This window comes from Cygnus olor, chromosome 24 (assembly GCF_009769625.2).
Source record: "Cygnus olor isolate bCygOlo1 chromosome 24, bCygOlo1.pri.v2, whole genome shotgun sequence".
NCBI classification, from domain to species: Eukaryota; Metazoa; Chordata; class Aves; order Anseriformes; family Anatidae; genus Cygnus; species Cygnus olor.
The window spans coordinates 6,355,783-6,383,729 of NC_049192.1; the positions used below are offsets into that span (position 1 = coordinate 6,355,783).

General features: G+C 56.1%; 1 protein-coding gene across 1 annotated transcript; it reads left to right on the forward strand.

The window, feature by feature from the left end:
- Positions 1-341: 341 nt before the first annotated feature.
- Positions 342-27,558, forward strand: GNAI3 (G protein subunit alpha i3). The gene is made up of 9 exons (XM_040535627.1): positions 342-562; positions 13,231-13,273; positions 13,382-13,523; positions 15,074-15,231; positions 21,859-21,987; positions 24,410-24,539; positions 25,079-25,232; positions 26,107-26,316; positions 26,419-27,558. The coding sequence occupies exons 1-8, from the start codon at positions 445-447 to the stop codon at positions 26,295-26,297; spliced, it is 1,065 nt and encodes a 354-aa protein (XP_040391561.1). The 5' UTR covers positions 342-444; the 3' UTR covers positions 26,298-26,316; positions 26,419-27,558.
- Positions 27,559-27,947: the final 389 nt, after the last annotated feature.

Sequence of the window (27,947 nt, forward strand, 5' to 3'; positions counted from 1 at the left end):
CCTCGGCCTCCGTCCTCCGCCTGCCCCTGCCCTGCCTGGGGCCGCGGCTCCCGGTGCCCCCCGTGCCCCTCGGGGCTGGGCCCCCAGCGCCTGACCGGGCGTGGGACCGGGGGGGGGGGGGCGGCCGCGGGCCCCGCGGCCCCCCCCCATCGCCTCGGGACTACAACTCCCGTCGTGCCTCGCTCCCCCCCGAGCGGAAGCGCAGCGCGTGCCCCTCGCTTCCCGTCGTGCCCCGCGGCCCCGGGCCGGAAGCGGCGCGCTCCTCCCAGCTCCCGGCAGGCCCCGCGCGTAACGGTCGCGGCGGGCGGGCGGAAATCCGGCGCCGCCCGGTCGGGGGGAGGCGGCAGGGAGGGAGGGAGGGAGGCGAGAGGCGCGGCCCCGCTGCGCTCCGCTCCGCTCGGCCCGGCCCGGCCCCGGCCCCGGCCCCGGCCCGCCGCCGCCGCCATGGGCTGCACGCTGAGCGCCGAGGACAAGGCGGCGGTGGAGCGGAGCAAGATGATCGACCGCAACCTGCGGGAGGACGGCGAGAAGGCGGCCAAGGAGGTGAAGCTGCTGCTGCTCGGTGAGGAGCGGCGGGGCCGGGCGGGGGCGGGAGGAGCCCCGCGGACACCGGGCCCCGCGCTGCGGGCGCCGCCTGGCCGGGCCCGGCCCCCCCCCCCCCCCCGGGGCTCCGTCCCCCCAGGGGCCCCGCTCCCGGCGGCGCTGCCCGTGAGCGCCTCGCCCGGGGGCTGCCCGGGCCCGGCGGTGCCCGCAGCGGGGCCGGGGGTGGGCAGGGAGCGGTGCCCCCCGCGCCCTCGGGTTGGCGGCCGAAAAGCGCTCGGGGTGCCGAGCTCCGGGCGCGGCGGCGGCGCCGCGGAGCGAGCGGGAGCCGTGCGGGTCGAGAAGAGCTCAAAGCGCTCGGCCGGGCCCGGGGGTGTTCTGGGGTCACCCGCCCGCTGCCGCTCTGCGCGCTGGGGCCGTGCCGGGAGGTCCCCGCCGGTGCCCGCGGGAAGGGGGCGACGCCCCCCCGGGGGCCCGCGGGGCGCGGAGCTGCTCCCACGCTGCCGCCTCGCCGCGGGGCGGGGGGCGCCCGCCCGGTCACGGAGCCCCTCGGTCACGGAGCCCCTCGTGCTGTGACACCTGGGGCCGTGCTGCTGGGTCCCACCTCAGGTGGGGGCGGGCGGGGTTCCTGAGGGCCCCAGCAAAGGCGTTTGGCTTCTCCTGTGAGAACAGCGAGCGGCCTAGCGCTCCTGCCTTCCGAGGGGTCCTCCTCCTAAGGACGCTTCTCTTCCCCCTTCTAACTTGTTTTTGGTCGCATCCCTGCGAGAAGCGCCCTGAGCTCCGTGATCTGCGTACGCGGAGAGCTTCCTGGCCCAGGGTCAAGCCGATCCTTTATTCTGCGGGGATTTGCTCTGTGGATAGTAAGCGACGCTTGCGCGTTCTCAGGGAGCGTCTGCACGGCGCGGTTCTCCCTTTGTGTTTCCCGTGCCAGGTTTCCTCTGCGGTCCGGCGTTCTTTGTGGCACCGTGGGAAGGACCGTAAGGATTTTGGGGCAGGGCTGCCTGAGCTCGGCGGCGGGTGACAGAGGCGGGGGAGTTACCCGAAAGGTTGTCCGGTAATTGTCTTCCGAGCGCGTTAACCTAGAGCCCGGGTGAGACTCCACAGCCCGAGCAGCAGCTGCGTTTTGGGGTTTCCGATGGCTGCGGAGGCAGCGAAACGCCCGCCTGCGGGCACGCCGTCGGCGGTGGGGTCGCGTACGTCGAAGCCCGGAGAAGCTCCTCTGGGCCGGCCGGGGAGGAGATCTGCGTCGGGCCTCGGATCGGGCTCGCGCTTGGCCGTGGCCTGCGCCCTGCCTCCCTCGGCACAGCTTTCTAGCCGAAAAATGAGCGGAAGGGTTCCCGGCGATCAGAGGGGGGTTGGCGGCGCTGAGCCGCGCCCTCCCCGCGTGCAGCTCTGTTACCGGGCAGGTAGAGCCGGGCAGCGAGCTGCCGGCAGAAAACAACCTGCAGTGGGAGCAAACGGCCTTTCGGGGAGGCATCGAGGAGCTGACGGAAAAGTTCACGAGCTTTTTCCATTGTTTGAGCGCGCGTTTTTTTCACAGCGCAGCGTTAAGGCGGCTCCGATAAGCGGTGCCTCGTGTCATTAACTCGGCGGAGCTCCCGCGGCGCTTTGTGTAAGCGGAGCGAGCCTCTCGCCGCTCTGCTGGTGCGGGGAAGTTTGGCAGAACCGCATCTCTCTAGAGATAAAAGTTCGGGCTCCGCGTGCTCTTCCCCGGCCCTGTGAAAATCGCTGCCCTGCTCGGGGCTTCGCGGAGCCCCGTAGGGGAGGGGAAGGCTCCGCGCGTTCCTTGCCGGCTCTGGGAGCTGGTGGGGAGCGAGCGCCGCGGCCAGCACCAGGGTTTTTGTTCCTTAAACCGTGTCTCCTCGCGGGCAGAGGAGGAAGGAGAGGGGGTTGACGTGTCCCCTCCTGCTCCCCGGAGCCTCCCCTGGACTGAGGTGGGAGCTGGGACCCTGGAGGGGTTCGGGTGCCGGCCGGGGCAGCGCCGCTCGCGGGGCGAGGGTCCGGGAGCCGCAGGTTTGGGCGGCGGCTCCCGCGCGGGGGTCTCAGGGCACCTGGAACGCTTCGCCCGCACGGCGCTGCCCGTGAGCAACCCCCACGAGGCTTTTTGGCCTTCCCCCGAAGGGAAGCCGAGCGGCGCGCGGCAGCCGAGCCCGGGTCCTGCCACCCCCTGCCTGCGAGGCGACGGGGGCTCGGTGCGGGGCCGGGGCCGGGCAGGGTCTGAGCGCGTGGCGGCGGGCGAGGGCTCGCCCCGGGACAGCGCCGCTCTGCAGGCGCGGGCACGCGGCGCGATTCGGCTGACGTGGGAAGCTGGGGGGGGTTTCCAGCCGTTTTCCAGCCGGGATGAGCGGCAAGCCGCAGACGGGCCGGTGGCCCCGCGCCCCGGTGCCTTCCAGAGGCGCTGCGCCGGGTCTCGGGGGGGCTCTGGGCGACTCCGAGGCACGAAGGCGCCGCTGGGTGCGCGCGGCTGTCCCGTCGCACGCCGCGGAGAAGCGTGGCAGAGGCGTGCAAAAGGCCTCGGGGCGGGCGGGTGCAGCCGGCCCCAAAGGGAGCGTGCGCAGGACGTGCCCGTGCCCAGCCCGCTGCGGGGTTACGGCGTTCGGGTGCCCCGCGTGATTACGTTGAAGGGCTCTCGCTACTTCAGGCAAAAATAATTAAAAGCAAAAGTTCGTCCTAAAATAGCCCTCGTCTGCAGAACTACCCGAGCAGACCGCGAGCCCTGCTGCTCCGGGAGACCTCAGCTTTCTTCCGAGGCTGCCTTCCCCCCTTTTTCCCCCGATTCGCCGCACGTTGCTCAGCCGGACGTGGCTGTGCCTGCGTGAAAGGCAGGGCAGGGCGTTCTGGGGGCGCAAATCCAGGCGAAGCCGTTGCCGCCGTCCGTGCCCCAGGTCCCTAGAAGCGGCTTTCCCGTGCTTCTCTCGGCGCTGGTGCGTCAGGGGACCGCTGGGCACCGGGCCCGGCCGCCCCTCGCCTCCGGAGCCGCTCGGTGCTCCCTGCGGGGCGGCGCCGTGCCCGTCCCGGGGCGGCTGCCGCGTGCTGCTCCTCGTCAGCTGCGGTCTCGTGACTCCTGGCCGCCGAGGGTTTTCTCCCCGGCGCGGCGGGCGGGGTTATGCTTTCAGAAGGCGATTTAAGCCCTCGGTGCGGTGAGGGCGGTCGGGGGGAGCCGCCGCATCACGGAGAACCCGGCTCGTGGCGCCCAGCGCCTGGTGCCCGGCTGGGGCCGAGGAAGGCTCTCCGTGCGCCCGCCGCCGCCCGGGCCGTGCCCGCGTTGTTGCTGCCGCTTCGCTCCTCGCGGGGAGCGGGTGCGGGATCCGAACCCTTCTGCTTGGTCTTCAGCCCTGCCTTCGCCCCCCAGGGTGGGGTGCGGGCGGGACAGGGGCCGCTTACGCGCGAAGCGCTCGCCGCAGAGCGGTTCCGTTTCACAGAAATCCGCCTCGAGTTTCGGGGCCGGCCTCGCGTGCCGCTGCGTAGCGCGGAGCAGCTGGCTGGGGGCTCAGCACTGCGTCCCATCCTCCCAGGGCTCTCTGGACGGGGTTCAAGTCCCATTAAACGCAGAGGCAGAGCATCGAAATAACTTTTTTTTTTTTTTTTTTTTAAACGAAGAGGGATTTTTTTAATTTGGACGTGGCTTTTTTTTAAAGTTTTGAGCAACGAGCTCGCACGCAGCTGCAAAGGCGCGATGCTCCTCGCTTCTGGCACTCGAGGTGCTCCTCCCGCATGGGAGCTCGGTCGAGCGGCCCCACGGGGCTGGTGCTCGAGCTGCCTGCGGTCGGTGTCGCAGCGCACCCCGCGCGAAGCCGGGCGGTGCGGCGCCTCCCTCGCTCGCCGTGCCATCACCTTTTGTTCCCGGCCCCGTACTGCGATCCCGAGCGGCCGTCGCCGGAGGCACGTCTCCTGTTGCGCGTTCTCCCAGCTGGCGTTGGGTAACCGCTCTGCCTCCTTCGCCCTTCTCTCCCTACCGCGGCGGCACCGACTGGGCCAGCTCCAAAAGCAACCAGCGAGCAGGAGCCGGGCCCCGGGGTGGGCGGAGGCGCGAGGGGGGCTCCGGGTGCTGGGGTCTCCGTGCTCCAGGAGCGCGCTGCTTCCCGGCGGGGGGCTAGCAGGCTGCCCCTGCCCACCCGCTTGTTTTGATAAGCGTTCGTAAAAGCTCGGGGCTGTTGAGCCTCCGTCAGATTCAGCGGGCGTTTACCTTCGGTCCTCCCAGGTCACAAGGAAAAACGAGACGCTCGGGCAGCCGTGCTAGCGGGGAACTTTTTTTTCAGCCCCTTGCCTTCACCGTTCCCCCCGCGTCTGCCCAGCCCGGGTCTCTGCTGCTCTGGGACGCGGCTCCCGCCTGGGGGGCCTCGCGTGGCGGGGTCTGCCTGCCGCCGCACCCCTGTCCCCGCAGAGCAGCCCCGCGCCTCTCCTGCCGCGTCCCTTTCCTCCTTGGGCCTTTCGGTTCGTGGCCCGCAGCGGTCGGTCAGCTCCGCCGGCCCTTCTCCGCGCTGCGGGGTTGGGGTTAGGTAACGCGGCTGTAAGTCGGGCGTGAACTTTGGTTCGGTTCTTGCCGCGGAGGAAAACAGTTTCGGTTGTTTGTTTTCCTTCCGCAGAAAAAAATTGTGTATCAAAGGTGAAATGGGCGTCGCGAGGGTTCAGGCTGTTCCCATTACTTCCCGCCGTCTCCCAAATATTATTGCAGCTAGCCTTCGGCGGTTGGAATGCAGGAGCCTCCCCGTGCCCCGCTGCTGTCCTGCTCCGGCGGCGCTCGCTGCCTCGCAGCCGGGTCGGAAGCCGCTGGGTCCGTGGGCACCGGGCTCTGGCCCTGCTGCGACAGCGGGCGAGGACAAAGAGCAGTCTGCGTCCTCCAGGGCCAGCCTTTTCTTCTCTCCCCGGTTTCTACCTTTTAATTTTACCAAAAGGGAGCTTCTTTTTTTTTTTTCCTTGATTTCTTTAGGTTTGTCTCTGCCTGGTTTTGTGCCTCTTTCTGCAGTTCCTCGGTGCCGGGGGTGGTCGCTCGGCCGCCTTCGAGAGATGGCCGCGGGCAGCCTGGAGCCCGCTGGGCGGACGCGGGATCCCCTGGGCCACCTCCAGCCCCCCCCCAGAACGGTCGGGCGATGAATTTTGGCCACGTTTGGGCGAGGAGCCTCGAAGGGAGAGCTTCGCCTGCCCGTGGGGTGACGCCGCCTGCTCCGCGTGCTGCAGGTACCGGCCCTGCCCCAGGTCTCTCCCCAGCTCCCTGTGAGCCCCGCGTGGGGCAGCCGCTCCACGGCTGCCTTAAAAATCTCCCCCGAAGCTTTAAGGCAGCGCTCAGGCGTTCAAAGCCTTTATGTAAAATCGGGCTAATGCCCTGAAAAGGTTCAAGGCAAAGAGAAAAAGGCGTACGGTTTGGGTGCTTAGGAGCCCGTGTTGCTTGTGAGCCGTTTGCAGCTTTGTGGTTTCAAGCCTTAATTTTTCAGGCTTACACAAACATCGATGGCCAAATAACGTAGGCAAGGCTCTCTCCCTCCCTTTTTCGTAGGGGGATGACGTGGGGTTCGTAAGGAAAAGATCCACAGTTGCGTGCAGCACCAGGGCTGTGTCGGGAACCCCCCACGTTGCGCCGGGGGCCGGGGGGGGCCTCCGGAGTCGCGGTGGTGCCGGGGCTCTCGGTGGTGAGGTTTTCAGAAGGGCTTTCTGCAGAGGACCCTCTGCTTCTGCTTCGCCCGGGGCAGCGACGACTCGTCCTGCACCGACGACTCGTCCTGCAGCGCTGGCTCCTGCTGGCCCGAGCTGGGCCCCGGTCAGCCACGTGCCCTTTCGGTTACGTGTGTTGTTTTTTCCCAGCGCGTGGCCGTTGCTGTCGCAGCGTGTCGGCCTCAGCTGTCCCGGTTCCCGTTGCCTTTTCTAACAATAGCCGTGTCTCCCGGGGCCTGGTGGCCTGGCACGGCTGCCCTCTTTTCTGGTGGCGTCCCCTCCTCCCGATTGCCGGGGCTGGGTCCTGTAGTCAGCCGAGCCCTCCCGGCCTCGTGCTATCCGAGCGCTGAAATGACCGAAACATCCCTGCGAGGGGAGGCGGGGGGGTGTCAGCGGGGCCAGCAGCACGCGCGGCGGGTGGGGATGTCGGTGGGGATGTCGGGGCTGGAATCGGTGCCGGGCCGGGGGTGCGCGGGGCGCAGCCTCCTGGAAAACCGCCTCCTAGGAGCGCGTCTGCGTAGAAAGGCAAATGTCCCCGGCTGTTTGCTAGGGAGGGGCTGGAGTAAACGTTGGCAGAAGGAAACGTCTGTGCCGTTGGGGAGGTAGCGTCCCCCCCAGGGACGCTCACGAGCGCTGGAGCAGCCCCTGCTCTGGAGGGGCCGGGCTCCCCCCGGCTCCGTGCTCCGGCCCCTGGGCTTCTGCCCAGCCGGGTGGCCCCACGTCGCCCCCGGGGCCGCTCCCGGGCTCTCGGCTCTGGCAAACCCTGTGAGCTCCGGTGGGTTTTGGGGCTCGGCGAGGGTTGAGCATCCCCCGTCTCGGCAGCGAGGTTTCTGCCAAGCCCCCGCTGCGGTTTCGCAGCGGACGCGGGCTGCTGCTGTGGTTACAAGCTGTGCGCGGCCTCCTCCAGAGGCTAGGGATCAGCAGCGTGTCGGCCTGCTAAATTTTTGGGCTTTAATGGATATTCCAGGTGCATCCCTTCCAAGTCTCGAGTCGGAATTTGTTGTGGCAGCAACCTGGTTTCTCTCCTGAAACTTTCAGATGCTGCAGGGCTTTTCCCCTTAACTGGGGGGGGAAAATCCTCACCTGAAGTTCTGATCGAGCTTTAGAAAAAGCGCTTTACTTAAAATACCTCCTGAAACAGGGAGCTGGCTCGGTGCTCGTGTCTGGAAGGCGCAGGTGGTCTTTGGCCTCCCTTTCCCATTTCCTCAGCGGGGTGAACGAGGAGGTAATTTCTTTAAAAGCGGCCGTTTTACCCGGAGCGCAGCCGCGCGGGCCTGGCATTCCCGGTCCGCTCCGTGTTCCGGTGCCGTGCTCGTCGCCCGCTTCCCCGTGGTCTTGTGAGCTCCGGGGCTGCGCGGGGCCGCTTGGCTCTGCGCCGCGCGTCGCAGCACGGCCTGGGGCTGCCCCGGGTTCCCCCCGTCCACCCCGGGGGTAAGCGGGGGCTGGCTGGGGGCCTTCGCCCCGGCCGGCCTCCGGGGGAGCGATCCTGGCCCCGCGGGGCGAGCGGAGGAGCGGCGGCTGCAGGGAGGTCTTGCAGAACGCGCCTCGGTCGGGGGGAGCCGCTTCTGCCAAAAGCCGCAGGAGGTTCGGGAGGGGGAGTCGCGCTTCCTTCCCGGGGCGCGCAGGCAGAGCTGTGGGATGAGCGCGCTCCTTGCTGCCAACCCGGGAGGCGTTGGACTTGCGAAGCCTTCTCTGCGCGGAGTTACGGCAGCCCTGCTCCGGTCAGCCCGGGCTTCTCGTGGCGAGAGGTGAGCTCCCTGTAACCAAAGCAAAACGGAGAGGCTTGCTTTGTGCTTGGCAGCGAGAAGTGCCCGAGCAGCGTTCCAAGCCTGGTGTTCCCGGGCCCAGTAACGTCCAGCGGCTCATTTCCCGGTTTTTGAGCTCCTCGAAGCGCTCCGGCTCCCGGCTGCCTGCTCTCCTGGAGGCCTGCGGGCCCCGAGCACCTCAACGCCACGCTGCCCGCTTGCGCCGTGCAAAGCGGGATCCAGTTCCTGCTCTTTTTCCTGCTAAAGGTACTTGACTGAGGCTTAAGCCCCGCTGCAAGAGCAACCAGCAGGCATCAGGGTAAGTGACGCTGCGTGCGCCCGGGAGCACAGGGTGCACTGAGTGCTGGTTACCCCGTGCCTGATGCGCATCGCTTTGTGCGGACCCTTTGCAGCCACTCAAGTGACTTGGAACGAGGCAGAGCAGCAGCTCGCGCGGTACGTGCAAATATTTAGACAAACTGCAAGCCTCAGAGGACAGAAATGAGACCTGGAGATGTTCAAGCTAGGGCTGGAAACCAAGTAAAATGCAAACAACTGTGAAAATTTGGGAGGGGGTGAGATAAAAGCACAGGTGGTCAGTGAGGGGGGGCCCCTGAAAACGCCACGAGCTGCACGGGAGCACGCAGCGCTGGTGTCGTGGAATAGACCAGGGCAGCGTTAACCTGTTGGGTTTTTTTCCTGAGCGATTTGGAGGAGGCCGTGCCTGACGCCAGCCATCGCCTTGGTAAGCAGCTGCTGCCCCAGCAGGAGCTCCTGGCGAGTGATGGCGGTGCTGGAGGGCAGGCGCTTTTAGATGAGCGCTTAACGAGGTGCAGGGACAGGGGGCGAGGCCGGGAGCAGCCGGAAGACTTCCCTCGGGAATCCCCTCCCAGAGGAGGTGACAGGCTGCAGCCGGGGGAGCCAGTCCTGGGCCGCCTCTTTTAGGGAAAGGGGGAGAGGGCGCCGGTCGCTTTTTCCTGCCCCTCAGTCCCTTAGCAGCAGCAGGGTGAGGAAGGGGCCCCCCGGTCCCCAGAAGCACGGGCTGCTGCTGTTTGAGGCCGCTGCTGAGGTGCGTGGGGTTGGAAATGAGAAGGGAAAGAGTTAAACGAACGTGGCTCGAATGAGTGTTGTATAACCACCTTGGCTGTGTTGTCATGGCGTAACTGTACCTGATGTTGTTTTGTCACCCAGATGACAGGCACTGCAAGTTCGGCGATGCCTGCTGCGGCAGTGGGTTATTTTAAGGTAATCCGAGGAAACGGCAGCGAGCCTGGCGGTGAGAAAAGAGCCAGGGGTTGTGCTCGGGAGCCTCCTCCGAACGCCTGCGCAGGGCTCTGCGGGGAGGCGGCAGCGCCGAGGCTTTCCCATCGCAACGGCCGAGCGAGGGGAACGCTCACCTGCGGGAAGGAACACGAGGGCTTGCGCGGAGGAGCCCTTGTGCGGAGCGGGGCGGAGGCGCCGGGTGCACGGAGCCTTAACGCTCCCTGTGCGCGCTCCCCGGGGCTGTCAGCGGTGTGCAGCCAGCGGGGCGCTGCTCTGGGTGTCACCCCTGCCAGAAGCGTGCCTGCCGGAGGAGAGGCAGGCGTCCCGGGGGGGACAACAAGAGGAGAGAGCCCGCTCAGCAGGAGGATGCTTCCTGCAAGCTCCGGGTTTCGGATGGAGTGCCGCAGAGGCGGGCTGTGGTGGGGAGCCCCGTGGCATTGTGCGCTTCAGGCCTCCGGGGTTTGCTTGGGTGAGAGGTGTTAATTCCCTCGGAGATCTGAATAAAGGTGTGGGGGATTCTGCTTAAAGCGCGCCTCGTTATTCTTTATTCTTTCTTGCTAGCGTTTCTTCAGCAGCTTTAAAGATGGAATCTGTTTTATGGTGCCTGTCCTGCCTGGAGCTGAGCTGGCAGTATCTTCTCCTTAAGACTTGAGGGAAGGAAAAAAAATTAATTTGACTTATGCTTAGGAATAATTTGAAAGTTGAATTCTTCGGTTTCCAGACATGGAAGTATTTTGTCATGAGAGACTCTAATCTGGTAACCCTTCAGCCTAGACTGAAGGCTAATTGATTTCGATTGCACCACGTGCCCTGTCTCGGAAGCAGTTTCCGTACTGCGCAGGGCAGCTGCTGGTGCTGCCATCCCCGAGGGGGCTGGTGAGGCAGATAAACTCAAAGCGGTGTCTGCAGAATCGGTACTTAAAGGTGTCCGTGCCCAGCTGAAGCAAGCAGAGCGTCGCACGGCCCAGGCAGCGGCACCCTGGCGCTCAGACGCGTCCCTCGTCACTTCTCCGAAGCAGCAGAAACCCCTGTCCAGCCACTCTGCGTACGGGGGATGGAGGCACGGCCCTGTGATACAACGCGTGAAGGCATCGTTTGACTTCAGTTTCCTCCCAGCTGACAGCCTGAGAACCTGTCATCCAACTGCTTGTCCTGCTGCGAAAGCTCTTGCTGGGTGAAGACCCTGATTTGCGTCCCGTCTTCAGCCACCAAGAGCTGTAAAAATATTTGACCGCTTGCTGGCTTTGAAGCTCCCTAGGAGGAAATGCACGTTCAGCTTGAAAATGACCTTGTCTGATGTTGGGGAAGCTTTCTGTCGTAAGTTAATACAGCAGCAGAGCCTCAGGAATCCACGTCAACATCTGGGAACTGACGGATGCGCCGGGAGTGGAAATAGAAGCGCGCGTCTGTACAGACAGCGTGGGCCTCGCTCAGTCCTGGGACGATTGCTGCCTTCTTCCGAGGGCGGCGGCAGGCCTGGGTTCAGGTCGGCACAGCGCGCTCGCAGCCGGTGACCGGCAGCCTGTGTTTGGCTGCTGCATAACTGCAGAAAGCAGTCGTCCTGTCTGCTCCTTCCCAGCCATCGCTGTAAGCCGTACCCTGACGTTCTCGCAAGTACTTCGCGCTCCTCCAGGTTCTCTCCAGTATTGCCCTTTCCTCCACCAAAACCCTCTTGGCTGAGTAGGGAATGTGAAATGAGCAAGCTGGAACACGTATGAAGTTCCAGGCGAGGAAGCAGCATACCTATCGCGCTCCCAAACCTGACAAAGCAACCTCGTGTCTTCGGGAGTTGGATTTCTCGGTTCCTATGGCAGCGTGGCATCAAGCCGCGAGACCGGGCAGTGAATTCTCTTTTTTTTCAGCAGCAGCACTGCTTTCATGCCCGATTCGTGGTGCTGTTCCTGGGAGCTGGCTTTCCCGAGGCTTCGGGGATACAGGAGTGGAACTGGAATGCAGCGTAGTCCGCTCTGGATGTTGCCAGAGGCTTGGGAAACGCTCTTTTTCTGGAAGAGCACTTCATCTACTTTTTTTCTAGAGAAGTACACCGCAGCCCAGTTCTCACAGCCTCCTTTTATACCTGAAATTTGGTCTTTCCCCATCGGTCTGATAACCTAAAAGGGATTCTCCTCTTCCAACAAAACTCCTTGCTGGTAGCAATGCCGCTCAGGGTCCCCACTCCGCCAGTTCTCAGTGTGCGCTGGGGCACCTGAAGGCTTTGTGCTGGAAGCGAACGGCAGTCTGGGTCCCCTGGCCCAGCCAGGACACCTTTAGTCACGTAACCAAATCCAGACAGGCTCAGCTTCATTCTTTGGGCTTCAGCAAGCCCAGTTCTGCAGCTCGGGGCGAGCCCTTTAGGCCGAGGAGCCTGAAACCCGCGGCTGGTCCGGCTTGTTTGCAGGCAGCTCCTGCTGCGCGTCGCACGGGGCAGAGCAGACCCAGGTGTCCGCTGGCACGCGGTGACTCGGGCGTGCTTTCTGCCTGCTTTCTGCGTGCTTCATCACTGGCACGGGCCTCGTGCGGGCAGTGCCGCCCGGCTGCTGCTGCCACAGGGCTCGGCGAGCCGTGATAACGAGCCGTGATGACGCCGTGGCTTTTGGGCACGGAGCCGGTGCCCGCTGCGCCGGTGGGCAGAGGTGGCTGCTGCCCTTGCTGCGCCCTGGGAAGCGGGTGCAGAGCGCTCTGCGATGCCTCGGATTGAAAGCCACGTTGGTGAAGGGAGCCTCTTACTCGGTGGGCGGGAATAAGTCAGCCCCCCGGGGTGTGCAGGGGCTCAGCAAGGCAGGTTGCTCCGTCCTCTGAAGGAAAGCCGCCTGCGATGCAGGCAGGGCCGGGTGCCGCCGCCCGCAGGTCTGGTACTTCAGCGGGAAGTCGTCCTGTGGCAGGCGCTCATTTCCCAACTAAACCTGCGGGTCTCTTTGTCCTCAGTTCCCCAGAACAATAAAGCTTGTATTGTGGGAAACGATGGAGAATAGAACTCGTTAATCAATTACAATTTGCCGTGCACGTGCTGTGGGTGGGTGTGCCGTGGTGGAGGTGCCCGACGTGTCCCGTGGCGGTGCTCCCCGTGGGAAGCAGCGCGGGGCGAGCGGCTGCAGCAGGAGGCCAGGTCCCTGCTCTTCCTGCCGCTGACTCACAGGTGCCCGGGAGTTGCCACTTCAAGTCTGGGCAGGCGTCCTTGGGGTTCTGCTGCGGTACTTGAGAGGCACCTGGCTCAGCAGCGACGGTGGTGTGCTTCCCACTGCGCTGTAGCAATGCAGCGCGGGGGCGCGCCTGGGTTTTTCCAGTTTGGAACATTATGGGCAGCATCTGGCTGACCGCAGAGTGGCCGAGGGACCTTGCAGGATCCATCCCGGTGTTCCCGCTCCGGCAGTAACACGTTTCTGGCCTTTAATGTCTCAAGCTGCTTCACCTGGATCTGCGCGTGCAATGTGTGCGTGTTTTTGAGCTCTCTTCTGGGTCTGCCCCTTCCTCTGAATGCTGTACAAGATTGCTCTGAGTTAGCTGTTCCTTGTGAAAATGCCCCAGGATCTGGGGTTTATCCACCTGGTTATTCAAGGCCAATGCTTTTATCTTGCTCAGCCCGGTAACGGCGGGCAGGACCTGATGGCATCCGTGCATTTAGCTGTGGGGCTGCCTCGACTGGAGTTAGCGAGCTGGAAACGAGGGGTGGCAGGCAGACAGTCTGTTAGATAAATCCTCGTCCCAGCTTTTCAGACGTGCCTCTCAGGTGGCTCCCCACGCTGACTAGGAAGCGTGCTCTGGAAGTTCGGCAATTCTACTTTTCTGTTTGAGCAGATGGACGCACAATGATCATCAGCGTCTGTAAATACAACCTGAGGAGGGTGCAGCTATGGGTGCCATCCCTCCCCCGGGGACGGCACAGCTGCTATGGGGCTCTGCTAGCGGCAGCAATGCACAGGAAGCATTTTATTCCGAACCCTGTCAACCCCTCTGTTGGAAGTGAGGGGGGCACAATCCGCTTTTCTTTCTAACTTCATGTCGTTGCTAACTGGAATTTGTTTGTGCTTTTCAGGTGCTGGGGAATCTGGCAAAAGCACCATTGTGAAGCAGATGAAGTAAGTGAGAGTGCAGTCATGTGAGCTGCATTTCAGTGCAAGATGAAATAAGAAGTCTGTGGTGCCCTTCTGGTTTGGCTTGGGAGTGACGGCTTGGTTTTCTTCCAGGATTATTCATGAGGATGGCTATTCGGAGGAGGAATGCAAACAATATAAAGTGGTTGTCTACAGCAATACTATCCAGTCCATCATTGCAATCATAAGAGCCATGGGAAGGCTAAAGATAGACTTTGGGGAAGTTGCCAGAGCAGTAAGTATTTCACTTATTTCCCTTAGTCTGAGTTGGTGCTGTGAATTGTGTTAATGAATCCTGGAAATTCTGCCCGTGACGCCCATAGTGGAAGTACGTTTGTTACAAGATGCATTAGTGGGAGGGACACTTCACGGTCTGTAGTTTGAACGCTCAAATAAATAAATAAAAATCCCCAAACTTTTGTCTAAGGTACTTGAATTTTTTAACAAAGCTCTTAGTTTTGGTTTAAATGGCTTGACTTTGGACGTCAGTCCTCAGTAGTGTTTCAGGGCGTTGTGCCAGTTAGTCTTTAAGCTGAACTAAATAAATAAGCCTTGATCACACTTGTCTGAGCATTCTGAGGGTTGGAGGCCCTTCTTTACCATTCAGTTCTGCCGATTCCTTGTGCTCTTACTGGTGCTCACCACCAGTGCTTCAAGCTGGTAGAAACTGAAGAGAAGAAGTCTTAATTGTCGTGGGTGGGGGAAGGCACAGGCAGAATGGGAAGTCAGAAGCTCCTGAAAATGAGTAGGAGATGGGAACTGTGTATTCTGGGCGGTGGCTGCACAGCCTGTGACGTCTGCTGACTCGCACTGATTCCTTGTGCTTACAGTTAACACACGGTAAGTGAAGTAACACACTTTGCTTCTTTGTGTTGCAACTGCAGATATTTGGAACTTAAGATATAAAGTGTCCTTGCTGAAGGGCATATGTTCACTTGCACGCTAACCTAGGCTGTTACTCAACTGTTCTCCAAACCCACCCTGGCATTCTGCTCCACCTTTCCTCTGAGCTTGTGCAGGTTGAGTGGTGATCTCAGCCTGGCTAATGTGGCTGGAAGGAGGAAGATGTTAAAATCCAAGTTCCTTTTTCAGTTGACCTGCCCAGGCTTAGCTTGCTTTGCAAAAGCAGAACAAGAGCTGAACGCCAAGAATTTTCCAGTGCCCCGAACTACCCTGAAGGGCAAACAACTTGTTACAGTTTTCTAGGAGACCCAGGGTAACTAAATCTACTGCCTCCCAGCAAACCACAGCGTATGACTTGTCAGCGTAGCACTGTACCCATAAGTGCAGCACGTGCAAAGACTCATAACTGAGCTCCAGCTCTTTATTGCGGTGATTTAGACCTTGATTAAAATAATTTAGGTGGCTGTTGCCTAGTGCTAGGGAGGTACCCTTTGGAGTGGCAGGCAGACTTGACTCTTTTCCAAGCTTTGCTGGTAAGTGCTGGGCAGTACAGATACAGATACTCATCGGAGAGGAGCAGATATTAGGAGGGAGACAGTCTGCTGCGGTTGAGAACTTGTTGGGATAGTGAAAGGTCTCTTACATCTCCTGAAAGGAAGCTGGCAGGTCTGATCACTGCAGAAGTAAACATCAGTGTGGGATGTAGGTCAGCCTGTTTTCCGCTTTGACTGCAGGACGAAAAATAACGTGGTGATTTGGGGGAGAAGACTGGGCAGCATGGCAGAGGGGAACATGACTCCTTAGTGCAGTTGCTGCAGCCTCTAAGACAGTTTCTGATGTTAAGTTTTGATTTTTATTTTTTTTCTTCACCTCTTCTTGCAGGACGACGCCCGTCAGCTGTTTGTGTTAGCTGGAAGCGCAGAGGAGGGAGTGATGACTGCTGAGCTAGCTGGTGTGATCAAGCGGTTATGGAGAGATGCTGGGGTTCAGGCCTGCTTCAGCAGATCAAGAGAATATCAACTTAATGACTCTGCATCATAGTAAGAGACCGTTACTGGCTTCTGGGTTCTTCACAGCAAACCAAACACTGGTCCTCAGAAAGGACTTCCGTGGCTGCAAGCAGACAGAAACCGCTTCCAGAGTGGGCGGACGGAAACCGTAGTCTAGCTGGGCTGGGTTTTCTCAGGGCTTGGCTCTCAAGCTGACTTTGTGCTTTAGCTGATCACAGTCAGTTTTCCTGTATCTTTTCCCTGCGTATAAGACTGGAAAAAAGAAAAAGCATTCCTTGTTTTGAGCCTAGGTGAATTTGGCAATCTGTTTGTAGTGGAAGAACAATGTACCACCTTGCATCAAGGTCAATTGTTGCAGCAGATGGTCAGCGACATGACCTTTACTCCTTTCCCTGCAGAAGGGAGTAACACTTCCTGAAACTGAGCTTCTGATTTAACTACCAAATTCGCAGTGACCAACAATTTCCAATACTGGGCTCTCCTGATACTGGCAATTCAATATTCATATAGTTGTTTTCCTTAACAGCTCTCGCTACGCTTCTGTTTCTGTGCTTAACATCACAAAGGCAGTGCTGCAGGCGAGCTATAAACCTGCTTACTGTTCTGTTTCTAACATGCACACAATTGCTTTACAATTGGAAAGTTACGACTAGATAAATAGCGAGGAACACTGTAGGCTGCTGCTGGCAGCTGGCTGGAATTAATGAGAATTTTGACCAGAATGCCTCATCTATTTCCAAGAGGCAGGTTAGTGCAGGGAGGGGAAACTGTTGCTTTTAAAAAACAAGACAGTTGTTGCTTTTTTCGTTATGGAAAAAGTTGCATGCTCGGTCTCTCTAGAGCAAATGTTTTAAAAGTCAGAAGGGATGACTTTGGGGTCAGGCATGCTTCCTGATGTCCACCTGAAAATTCTTCGGTTTGGCCAAGTTTTATGCCTTTGAAAAATTAGTTTGGAAGCGCTTTATAAAGAAACTTTAGATGAGTCACAGCTGAGTTGCCTGCAGGCTGTGTCTGTGCAGAGCAAATTTTAGCTTGAAAATAAGCAAGAATTTTGCTAAAATTGTAACACCTCGGCAGATGATCATGGGTTTAGATCAAGGTAAGTGAGTTGACAAGAAGAGGCTTAGATTCTTGAGTACCTTTGCAGCATACAAGGAGGAAGCTTCAGATTCAAAGGGAGAAAAAAGGATAGATGAAAACCAGTGAGAGAATAGATTTAATAAAAAAGACATGGGGGAGAGAAGGAAAGCTGAAGTTCTTCTTGCACACAGGATCTGAGGCAGAAAACCTAAGAGGTTGAGTGGAGCTTAGGGAGGAAGCTAAGATGGGGAGCCCTGGCTTTGTGGTCTTGCTGGTCTGCCTGGGAAGATGATGTGAATGGAGGCAGGCTGGAGAACAGGGCATGGAGGGGCCAGCAACAAGGCAGCTTTGGGAAGAGAGGGTGTAAGCCTGCTTGAGTGCTTACATGACTTCACCTGACTGCTTTTCAAAGACTGGGTTTTAGTGGGTTGTTCCTGTTCCTCAGTATCTGCGTCACGTCCCATCTCGGGTACGTGTGGACACCTGCTGGGAAGAGTTGCTCTAATGGGCTGGCGTCAAATCTGCAGCAGAGAGATTTCAGCCTGTTGATGACCCGTGTGGCATTTTTCTGATACAGGCGTCAGAATTTTGCTTCCTGTCCTAAGACCGCAGGAAGTTGCATGAAGACAGCATTGTTTTTTGAGACAGTCGCCAGGCAACTCCGCGGTTAGGAAATGCTGCGAGTGGGCGCAGAGCGCAATCACCCAGTTCAAGACCTGTTTTCTTCCACGGGCCCCCTGCCTTGCTAACGGACAGAACAAGCGGCCAAGGGAGCATGCGGCCAGCGTTTGCTCCTCTTTGCTCAGCGTGTGGCCCCTGGCCTGCCTTATCTTCGGGCGTTTCTTAATTAATTCTCTTGTCCATGCTTAAAGGACGGATGTCTTCCAATCCCTTCTTGTGGTGGTGGTCATGTAAGTAGTAGCTTTTGTGTGCAGTGCTGCTGGGGGAACGTCACCTCTGCTCCTTTCAGTGGCTGTTACAAACAGGGCTGAAGTGCCAGGGCCAGCAGCCAGTGCCCTTTTTGGGGTGGCTGGTTTTCCAGCTGCAGTTCTGCACTGCACTGTGCGTCAAGCCTGGTGCTGGGCTCCTGGCGTCAGATCAGACCTGAGGGCCTCTGCTGAGACACCCGAAAAGGAAAAAGAGCAAGATACAAATGATCACTTGTGAAAATGAGGCGGCTTGACTATCATCAGGAACTGCCAGGAGTGCTGTGGCAGAGTGCCAGGATTTTCAGGGTTGCGTCAAATTCTTCTGAAAGCTTTTCTTCCCGCTGTTGCCTGCCTGAGCCGTTCCCCTTGTGCAGTGTGGATCCTGCCCGTGGCGCGGGAGGTCACCCTCGTAACGGTGTGCTTGTTGTGCACATGCAAAGGGCGGGGGCAAGCTCCTGAAGATAACCGCTGGTGACACCAATCCAAACGATCTGTCCTGGAACCGGAGCGTTCTGCATGTTTTCTCTTGTGTGTGGCTTGGTTTTTAGAACGGTTGAGTTAACTCTTGGTGTAAACTGTGGGTATTCAAACACTGGCAGAAACGCTCAGTGTCTTCTCTTAGGCACCATCTGATAACGTCCCTCTAGCAACTGCCATGCTCTTTTGGTGTGGTGTTCCAAACGTCCCTATTTGCCATATTGCAGTTTCCTGTTTTCTTTACCTCTGACGCGAGCAAACAGCTCTCCCTAGATCACCTCTCCTGTCTCCAGTGGGTGCTGTGGAGAAGCATTTGGGAACCCTGTGCACAATTCTTGGTGTCACAGCTACAGCAAACGAAAACCTGTGATCAGGCAGCAGTGTGGATGCTAAGGCTTATTGTCTTGCACATCTCTGCAGTCGCCTCCATCTGATACTTGTAAGTGTTGGTAAGCGGATAATGCTGTAAAATATTTTGCTTGCTGGTATTGCTGCTTTTTCCGAAGGTCGTGCAGGCGCCAATCTGCAGATACTGTTGGGAGCTATCTGCAAGCAATTAGCATACTTTTGGGTGAACTGTTCCATATTCTGACATTTCTTGTCACGCTCCCAAGTGCCAGTTCTGGCCTGAATTCCCTTACAGTTATGATGCTGGGTAAAACCTAGATTTCTTTTTATTTTATTTTCTTCACTTTCAAGTAGAAGCCCTCCCATGTGTCTCCCGGTGCTGCTTTCTTGTGATTCCTCTCAAGTAGCACCACCTTGGGATCACAGTTCAAGTTTCAGATGTGAGTTTTTTCATCTGCAGGCCTGTGCTGCAGACTTAGGGTCTGTCTGAGCTGCTCCAAGTGAGCATTTGTATTGATAAAGGTAACATGCAGCATTCCCTTTTCCTGGAAATCCTGCTCTGTTACCTTGTTTTCTGCTTTGCTTAATGTCATCGTCTGCCAAAATCCACCTAAAGATGCAGGGAAAGAGGAGGCAGACTTCCAAAAAAGACGTCTTTTAGATACAGGATTCACCAGGTCTTCACCCTTTCTCTTCGTGCTGCAGGAAGGCTTGGCTGTAGATCAAGTCCGTGTAAACCGACCGCCTATGGAAGGAGGAATACCGTTTGCATTTTCAGGCTGACACGGGCGGGTTCTTGTGCTAAGGCTTCTGGAAAGCTCGGCGTTCGGTGGCTGCAGATACAAACCCAGCTGGGCACCAGGCTGCGCCTCCTGGCAGCAGGTCCGAGGCAGGCTTTGTCTGCGGCGCTGCCTCCCGGCTGCCGGGGCCGCCCCTCCCTCCCTCCCTCCCTCCCGCAGCGCTGGCTGCGAGCGCCTTTCGTTAAGAAATGCTTTGTATGAATCTTTCAGAGACGTTTTTGGCCTTGGGAGCATTCTTTCCAGCACTGAAAGGAAACATGACTGAATTGTTAGGAAAATGCCACTCCAGGGCTCGTGTGAGTGTGTGGAGGAGGGGAATTGTGTTTTATTCACCTCCTGAAAGCTGTCCGCTCCAGAGAGCCCTGCTGCTGCTGTCAGTTCTCCTTAGCAGAGCAGTTGGCCTGAGCGTCAGTCAGGATGGTGCTGAAGCTGATCAGGCTGCAACTACACATCCACGCACGCATCGGTATCGAACCGGGGCCGGACCAGCACAGCACGTCCTGGGAAGGCTTGGAGGGTCACTAACGCAAACGCGAGTTATGCTGCAGGCTTTTGGTCAGCATTTCTGTGCCCAAAGCCTCGTTTTCAGAGTGTAAAAAGACAGAAAACAACCTTTTTGCAAGCTTGCATTTGCAAGGTGGTGTTGAGCATGAGAAATAGCTGGTTCTGTAAACACCCGGGTACGAGGTGGGGAACAAGTGTCGCAGCCTCAGCGTATGACTGCAGCCCGGTGACAAAGGAGGTTGTGAAAAGGGCTGCAAGCTGCGTGGGATGTGGCAAGATTCAGTCAGGTGTACATTTTTAGTTCTTGAAACAATATTTTAGAGGAACATCTGTAAACTCTGAGGCAAACTGGGTGATGAGTAGCTCAAAGCCATGAGTCTCAGACCGTGCTTTTCCAGCTTTTTCAAGTTCCACTCAGTCTGTATGTCGTGGAGGGAAACGGAGGCGATCAGCACGGACTGGGCTTCTGCAGCTGGGAGGCGTGCGGTGGGCACGGTGGCTTCTGCCCCTGGCGAGCCCCGGATAGCTGGAGGGGGTTGCGTGTACATGGGATCTAGTACCAAAAAATCCCCTGCTCAAAAATCCAACTGCTTCGGCATTGTCATGGGGTCTGGTATTTGCTTGGCCTTGGAGTCCCTCTGAATGAATCTGGCCGAGTTTATTTTTAAGGGAACTTGCAGATGGAGCACTGCTTAACCTGATACACCTTGTTCTGCTGATCGATATGCAGGTGTTCGAGTGGCACTTTGCAGTGCAGTTGATGGGAGATGCCCCTATTCGCTCCTCCTGGCTGCCTAAAAAGCCTTAAGTGGGAATTACACCAGCTTCATTGCCCAAACTCCTGAAAGCCGGCAATTAGGAGCAGGTGCTTTACAGCCTCAGCTTGCACTTTTATCATTTCAGTGATTTGGGGCAGCCCTGTGAGCTGTATCAAAGCCAAACTGTCAGAAGTTGCTGGGTCAGTTCTTAGGTTTCATTTCCATCTCTTCCATTGGTTCTCAGCCACCGTGTCCCAGCTAAACTAACACTGGTAGGAAAAAGGATAAACGCTTGGGCAAGTTACATCCTCAGCAGAAATACTTACCAGAAACTTAATGAAACTTAATAGCTACCTTCCAAATTCCGTTTTACCGAACTGAATCTAAAGCCGATCCCAAGCGTGAGTTACGGGCGCCGCGTTGCTGTGAAAGAGCAGTTTGCAAACCTCTCATGCCACTGGACAGGAGGAGGGAGTGAGGGGAGTTGGCCTGTCCTGGGCTAAAACCCAGGCTAAAACCACTTGCAGATCCCAGCCCTGGGAGGAGAGCCCCGCGGTGCAGGGCGAGCGCCGGCAGGAGGCTGGCGGGTGGGCTGGGTTCTGCTGGGGCTCAGAAAATAGGTCAGCGCTCTGCCAGCACCCGCCGGCGCTCCTGGCAGAGGAGGGAGATGCCGCTCGCTGTGCTGCCTGCTTGGCGACAAAGGCGAGTGAAATTTGGGCACAGCGTTCGCTTGTGAGCAAACCCTGACCTGTGACGCTGCTTGCTTGGCAAGGCAAGGTCGTTAAGATAGCGTAACACCATTGTGCCACCGTGACAGCTGTACAGTCCTGTGCCGATTATAAAACACTCGGGGTAAAGGTGTGCCCGTAGCTGTCAGAGGTAATGCTCTCGTCTCGGGTCCCTTCCGAATGGAGCTGCAGTCATCTCTTCTCACTGGCGGAAGCAGAAGGCTGCACCGTCCTCGTAACAGGCAAAAACGAGCTCGGAGGTGTTGCTGGCTAGGGCACGATTTATGGTGCTGCAGGAAACGATGTACCCGAGAGCCAAACTTCAAAGGGAATCTGCTGAAGCTGAAATGGAGTCGGGGTCCCGGTGGGCACGGTGCTGTGGTGCCATGGAGAAACGGGCGCTTCCAGCAGCCCTGGGCAGCGGGCGCGCTCTGTGGGGCTGCCCGCAGGCACGCGGGCTTCCCAGCGTGTCGTGTTTGCTGCTTGAAAGAGTTATAACTTTCTGCTGCATCCTCCCAAAAGCTGGGATTAAGGCACCTCCGGTCGTTAGTCTGCTGTTGCCGAAGTAGGTGAATGAATCTGCCTGCTGTGGGGGCTGGTCTTTACGCTTAATTCCTTCCTGCTAGTTCGTTTGATGTATCCTTGCCCTTTAAAGTGAGCCACTGGATTTATTGCCTTGTGCTTTGATGTGAAAGACCTTGACTACTTTGAATTGCCCCAAGAGATACCAGTCTTGGCATGGCTTCTGCATCAGCAGTACCTCTTGTGCTAGCCTCTGGTTAAGCATTGCTCCTGACCAGCTGAACTCCACCCAGCACGAGCTGCAAGGCCACATGAGGGGGGTAAAAAAAATGATAGAAACCATGCCGAGGCAGACCCAAGGGGGTTTGTCTGTTTGCTGTGTGTTTGAGGTCTGCGTTGTGTGAAGAGGATGAATAAGTTCTGTGATGACTTTCTTCTGCAGTTTATAAAAGATTCACAGCAAGCATGGAGGCTAAAAAAAGCGCATCTTGTGTTGTCTCTTCTGGTCTAGTTACCTAAATGACTTGGATAGAATATCCCAGCCGACCTATATTCCGACTCAGCAGGATGTTCTGCGGACCAGAGTTAAAACTACAGGCATCGTGGAAACTCACTTCACCTTCAAGGACCTCTACTTCAAGTAAGTGAAGGGCAGCGTGCGTCCCTGTGGGCTGCGGTGATTTCTGCGGTGCGCGGCGGTAAGATCCGCACCCCCGGTGCAAAACGCCTCGCGCTCTTAAGTGTCCTCGCCTCCGTTGTACTCCCTCTCTACTGGCGTTGCTCACTGGAGATACTGGTTTGACTTTTATTTGCCTTCTTCTATTCTTTTCAGCTGCTTTTATGTTGGAATCGCGCACACAGGTACTGACTGCTTGTTTACAGGATCAGAAAAAAAAATACTAAAAGGACACTGACTCCTGGGTTTTGAGTTTGAACTTAACCCCTTTCTTTGAAGTGGAAGAGGAGGGCTCTCCCTGAAGACCCAGCCTCGGCTCTGGGGTGCATGGTGTTCACAAAGCTGGTGATGACTGCTGACTGACACTTGCTGCAGAGCAGGAGCAGGGCATGCAGGAGTGCTGGGGACTGGCTGCCTCCGCGTGACGCTGCAGAGGATGGGACTCGCCTCCCCTCTCTGCCTCCTAAATTCAGCCCCTGAGGGGCTCAGCTCCCAAGTCTGGTCCTGGCAGTGTCCCTTTCAGTATCACTAACCAAGCTCCTCTAACCTCATAGCAGCTGCTAGCGTGCAGTCGAGCCGTCTTCCCTGCTCTTGGTCTGCGCCTTAGAAAATCCTCGCTTTGGGTCACGATCGCGCTCCTAACAACCAGCCTGGGGCCCTGGGGGTGGGCAGCGCTGTCACAGGACGTGGGTGTAGGAGAACGCAGTGTCTGTATCTTGGGCGAGTTCCCTCCATCCTGTAGCAATGTTTTCAAGCCTTTGTTGCTCAAAGCCTTGAAATAAGCATTTATTGGCTTATTTTTAGTTTGTGTTTGAAAACAGTTTGGAAGAGCCATAGCAAAAATCCATGTGTTGCTTATAAAACTTGATCCATTTGCACGCTGTTTGGGAGAGCGGTACATTTTGGCTTCTGAAATGTCCTAACTTATGAACCGTTCTAACAAAAATGCCCAAACACTTTGCGTCTCAGAACTATTTATATGGCTTCTGGTTCATTTAGGGAAAACTTGTCTTCCATCACGATGTATTGGGTTTAGTATTTCCAGCTGCAGTGTGTGGTGCTCTTTCAGAAATCATCACTTAAAAATCATCACGTCTGACTAATGGGAGAGTGAGCTGGAGGTAGCAGGCATATTTGGTTTAATCATTGTAGCCCTTCTTTCAAAGTGAAATGGCTGAGCACTTTATGCACGTGCCTCGGAGGGGGTTGCTCTTTCCCCCACCTCCCCAAAGCCACACGAGGTGTCTCATCTCAGAGGGATTTGCTCTGCAAAGGAAAGCATTAATGCATCTTAAACCCTGAAGCTGCCATCTTTCCTGCGACGGAAGCCTTGATGTTAAATCTCAGACATTAATAATGGGCTGAGGTAGCTTTAGCATAACTGTGACTTGAATTTGGATTAGCTTGGAGAAGCTGAGTTGTCAGGGATGCTTTTCCTCTTCAGATGTCTCTGCGCTAACAGCAGAGAGTAATGGTGAATAATGCAAGCTAAGTAAACAGCCGGTGTCTCTGCAGAGATTTTCATCTTTCCTTCTGTGGTCCACTGGGACGGTTTACCTTAAACAGAAAATTGGAGTTAGCTGAACTGCTCTTCTGGCTCCCTTGTTTGCTGTCATTAAGTTGTATTGCTTTTGGCCCACACTGGATAGTGTCTCTTGTCTATGTGTTTGCTGTGATAACAAATCGATGTTTATGATTTCCATAGCTCTTGGATATTGACTTGTATCTGGCTTGATTTAATTAAGTCGCAGCGCATCAGAACATAGTGGGCAACCCTGCATCTCATCAAAATGCTTCGGTGAGCGGGGTGTTGTAACCATGCAAGGTGCTTGCTTCTCTTCTATAGCCAGAAATTCTGTAAGTAGCCGAAGCCTTTAAACTTCAGTAGACAACAGACACATCTTTAAAAAAAAAAATAATACATAAAGCTGTTTCTTAACCTCATTAATTCTTCCGAGTCCCAGCAGTAGCATGCAGGTAGCGTGTTCCAGATAATCCTTTGTCAGACGCAGTGTAAATGAACTGGAAGAGCTGGCTGTGAGTAGGTGTTTGGAGTCCAGTGAAGCAAATGGATTGTTGCTAAGGAAATAGGAGACAGAGAACAAAATAAGCATGCCCTGGTGAATCAGCAGACTTCTGGATAGTGATATAGGTGAACCTCTAGTTCTTCCTGCTGAAATTGCTCTAAAAAGAATTCAGTGAATTCTCCTGAGGAAGGGAGGTTCCGCGTTGTTGGCCCTGCTGATGGAAGGCTGTGTACCTGTTTTTCCCTAACTCCTGCTTGTTGGAAAGTCCTTAGCTGAGCCTCTCCATCTCTTGTGGACGGAGTGGTGGCCAGGGAGAGAGGTCTCCATAGCTTCTGAGACTTTTCTTCTGCCTCTCCCAGGATGTTTGATGTTGGTGGCCAGCGGTCAGAGCGGAAGAAGTGGATCCACTGCTTTGAAGGCGTGACAGCAATTATTTTCTGTGTGGCCCTCAGTGATTATGACCTTGTCTTGGCCGAGGATGAAGAAATGGTATGTCATCGAGGAGTTACTAACGCCTGGCTGGGTGGCCCTGTAGCAGAAGGGAGATGGAAGCGAGTGCAGACCTTATCCTGTGTGGGACGGGCACGTCTCTAGATGGTTCCCTTTCTTATGTGGCGGTTATTCCCTGAAGTGACCCGGGAGCTGTAAAGAAGAGCACTTCTTGCAGCAGCCTGCGGTATCTTGCCCCAGAAACAGAAAACCGTAATGCACAAATAAGATTTTCCCCAGGGCCTGCGTACAGGAGGGTGGCTCATGGTGCTGGCCCCGCAGCCTGTTCCCCGAGGTGTGAGCTCCTCTGTGGAGGATCGGGCATGGGCTGGGGGGAGCGGCGGGGTGAGGCAGCACCGGCCTCTGCTCAGGGCCACACGCGCTCTTCCTGATGCGGTGACAGCAAAGATATGCGTGTTTAGCAGTGTAACGCTTGGTGCCTTAGTCTGGCCTTTGTAGTAAAGCCTGTCTGCCCCCACCCCATCCTCCCCAAATAACTCTGGAGTGATGCATCCCCGTCTTCTTTTTTTACTTCTCAGAACCGGATGCATGAGAGTATGAAACTGTTTGACAGCATTTGTAACAACAAATGGTTTACAGACACGTCGATCATTCTTTTCCTGAACAAGAAAGACCTGTTTGAGGAAAAGATTAAGAAAAGCCCGCTAACGATCTGCTATCCAGAATACACAGGTAAGGTTGGGCTCATGAAATGGCATCTTGTTTGCATCACCAGGGCCAGCAATGAGTCAGTTAAAGCCTACACGATCCAAGATTATCTTTTTCCCTGTTCCCTTGACTCTGTCTCTCGGGCAGCATCTTTGAGCTGTCCAGCTAGCTGATAACTCATTTTCTCAGGAGGGACGTGGTGCATGTCTGTGGTTTGGAATAGCCTTTGTCCATGTGTTTTATGGCCTGGAGGGGGAAAGGCAAAGACACTTAACAGTATCGCACTTCAGCAAGTCAAGGTCACTGTTTTCCACATTGTACTAGGACAATGCTTCCATTTAACCTCAATTTTAGAGGCTATCAAGCCTATCCACGTTGTGGGTAAGGCCCTTGTTCACTCTGGTGTCTGTTTCAGCAATAGTCTGTTCTGCAGCCCTTCCCTGCTGCCGCCTGCACAGGGATGGTGCGTTACGTGGTCAGTGCTAGAGGCATTCAGATTTTTGAAGCTGCCCTTCCCTCAAACCTGGTTGTTCCTGTCCCTGTCACTCTTGCAATATAGCTGTTTCTAGCATGAAGCATTTTGGTAGCCGATGTGCAGCGTTGCCTTTTGGATCTCGCAGGTCGCTCGCAAAGAGGCGTGATGGTGATGTTCCAGTCTCTGGGCGCAGGGGCTGGGGTGGGGAGCAGCCGGAGACTTGCAGCAGTGAACGACTTGTCCAAGGTCACTGGGCAGAAGCTGGGAATAGACTTCAGATTTGCAGGAAGGGGTTAATGGTGGATTTGGATTTGTAGCTGGATAAGGCAGATGGTTGCAAGCAGCTTAATATGTGCTTAAAAGATCTGTGCAAAAACTCTGCTGTGAACTGCTGGCTAAAGTAAGGGCTCTTATCTTTTTCAGGCTCCAACACGTATGAGGAAGCAGCTGCGTACATCCAGTGTCAGTTTGAAGATCTGAACCGAAGAAAAGACACCAAGGAGATCTACACACACTTCACCTGTGCCACTGACACCAAGAACGTGCAGTTTGTGTTCGATGCTGTTACAGATGTTATCATTAAGAACAACCTGAAGGAATGTGGACTCTATTGAGAAGGGGCGTGGGAAGAAGGTAAAGCTAAGCTGCTTGGCTGCGCGCAGAGTTTAAGCTTTGCACACCAGCTTGGTCTGGCTTTGTCTTGTACCGCACTAATGCTCCGTGTTCTCTTTTCAGTTCTTATGATGTGGCGTTTCTGAGAACCAGACTCTTTGCTGCCTCATGGGGACAGCTGCAAGCATGAACAGGACCAGGGAAACGAAAACAGCATGCAGAATCGTTGCATTCTTTAGCACAATCTTCTGTATTAGGGACCTTTTTATTGATATGGGATGTTGAAGTTAGGTCAAGATGGAACAACTGTTAGTGTGACTAGATCATCCTGGCATCGTTTGGATGGTGTAATCTCAAATGTGTACAGCTGTTGTGAAGTTAAGGTGCTGGATTCCAGACCTTCGATATGTAGCTTTCTCTCTTTCTTTGGTTAACAAGCCACCACTAGTCTGTTTTTAAGGTTTTTTCCATCAAGAAAACTATAACTTTACTAAATTTTATTTCTTTATTTGCAAACAAATCTTGTTTTAAAAATGAAAACAAAAAAAATCACTTAACTATGCACATGTGACCAGATCATGCAGAAAGTATTCCTCTTAGCAGGAACTCTTTGTTTTTAACACTTGGTATGGTCAGAATTTAATATTTCTGCAACTACTTAATGGATCCTTAGAGCTCTTACGGCGATAGCTTTGGCTTTTTCTGATGTGTAGTTTGTTACCGTCCTGCTACCATAAGGCTTTTTAAAGAAGCTTCTGCAGCAGGATATACAAGTCTTTTTAGTTTATGGTTAGGGGTGAACCTGGTTTATGCTGATATCCAAATGGGATTTATACTGTGTGGTAAGCATAAAGCCAGCTTCGTGGTGAACATGTACCTGGGCTGTGTCAGTTGGAAAGCTGAAATGCTGAGCTCCAAATTAGATGGAAAATGTGTGCTGCTACAGAGCTACTAAATCAACCACTTAGATTCTTGTGCATTTTTGGTCTAAACCGGTGGGCAATTTTTTAAAGGGTGCACTTTGTTCTGCATTTACCATGGCTTTTTCTGTTCAGAGACTCCTAAACTGTATTGACAGCATGCCTTTACTTTGTATATGTGGTGCCAAATTCTTGTTTGCCATTGTTTTTACTGTAGTAATGTTCAGAACCAGTCAGTACATTCCTTTGCTGAACCATTGCATTTAGACTCTTCTCCCAGTTTGTCATGTGTACAGTTTCAGTCTGTTATAGTTGTTGGCAGTATTAAAATGGTGAGTAAACAGTTGAGCCTTTTCCCTAGTTTTTGTAATTCCTCCAGAAGTTCTCTCCCCTTCTGCGCTTTGCCCGTCCAGCTGAAGGAAAGCACTCACTTCGCTGGGAACTGGGCGTAGTTGATGGGATGTGCCCGGGAAGGCTCCTCAGGCTGTGTAATACACGGCTCTTGGTGCTCTCTGCTGCTCCCGAGGGCTGGGGCTGTGCTGGCACAGATGGCAGAGAGCAGCCATCCATCCGGTTGTTCAGTGCTCCGGGCTGCTGTTAGGTGACGTGGCTGTAACCCGTTCTGAAGCTTCTTGCCTAGAACTGCAGCACTGCAAGAGCGAGATACCTGAGGGATGCTTCTGGGTGCGGGAAATGGCCGTCCCACCGTGTCTGCTGGGTGCCAAACGTGCA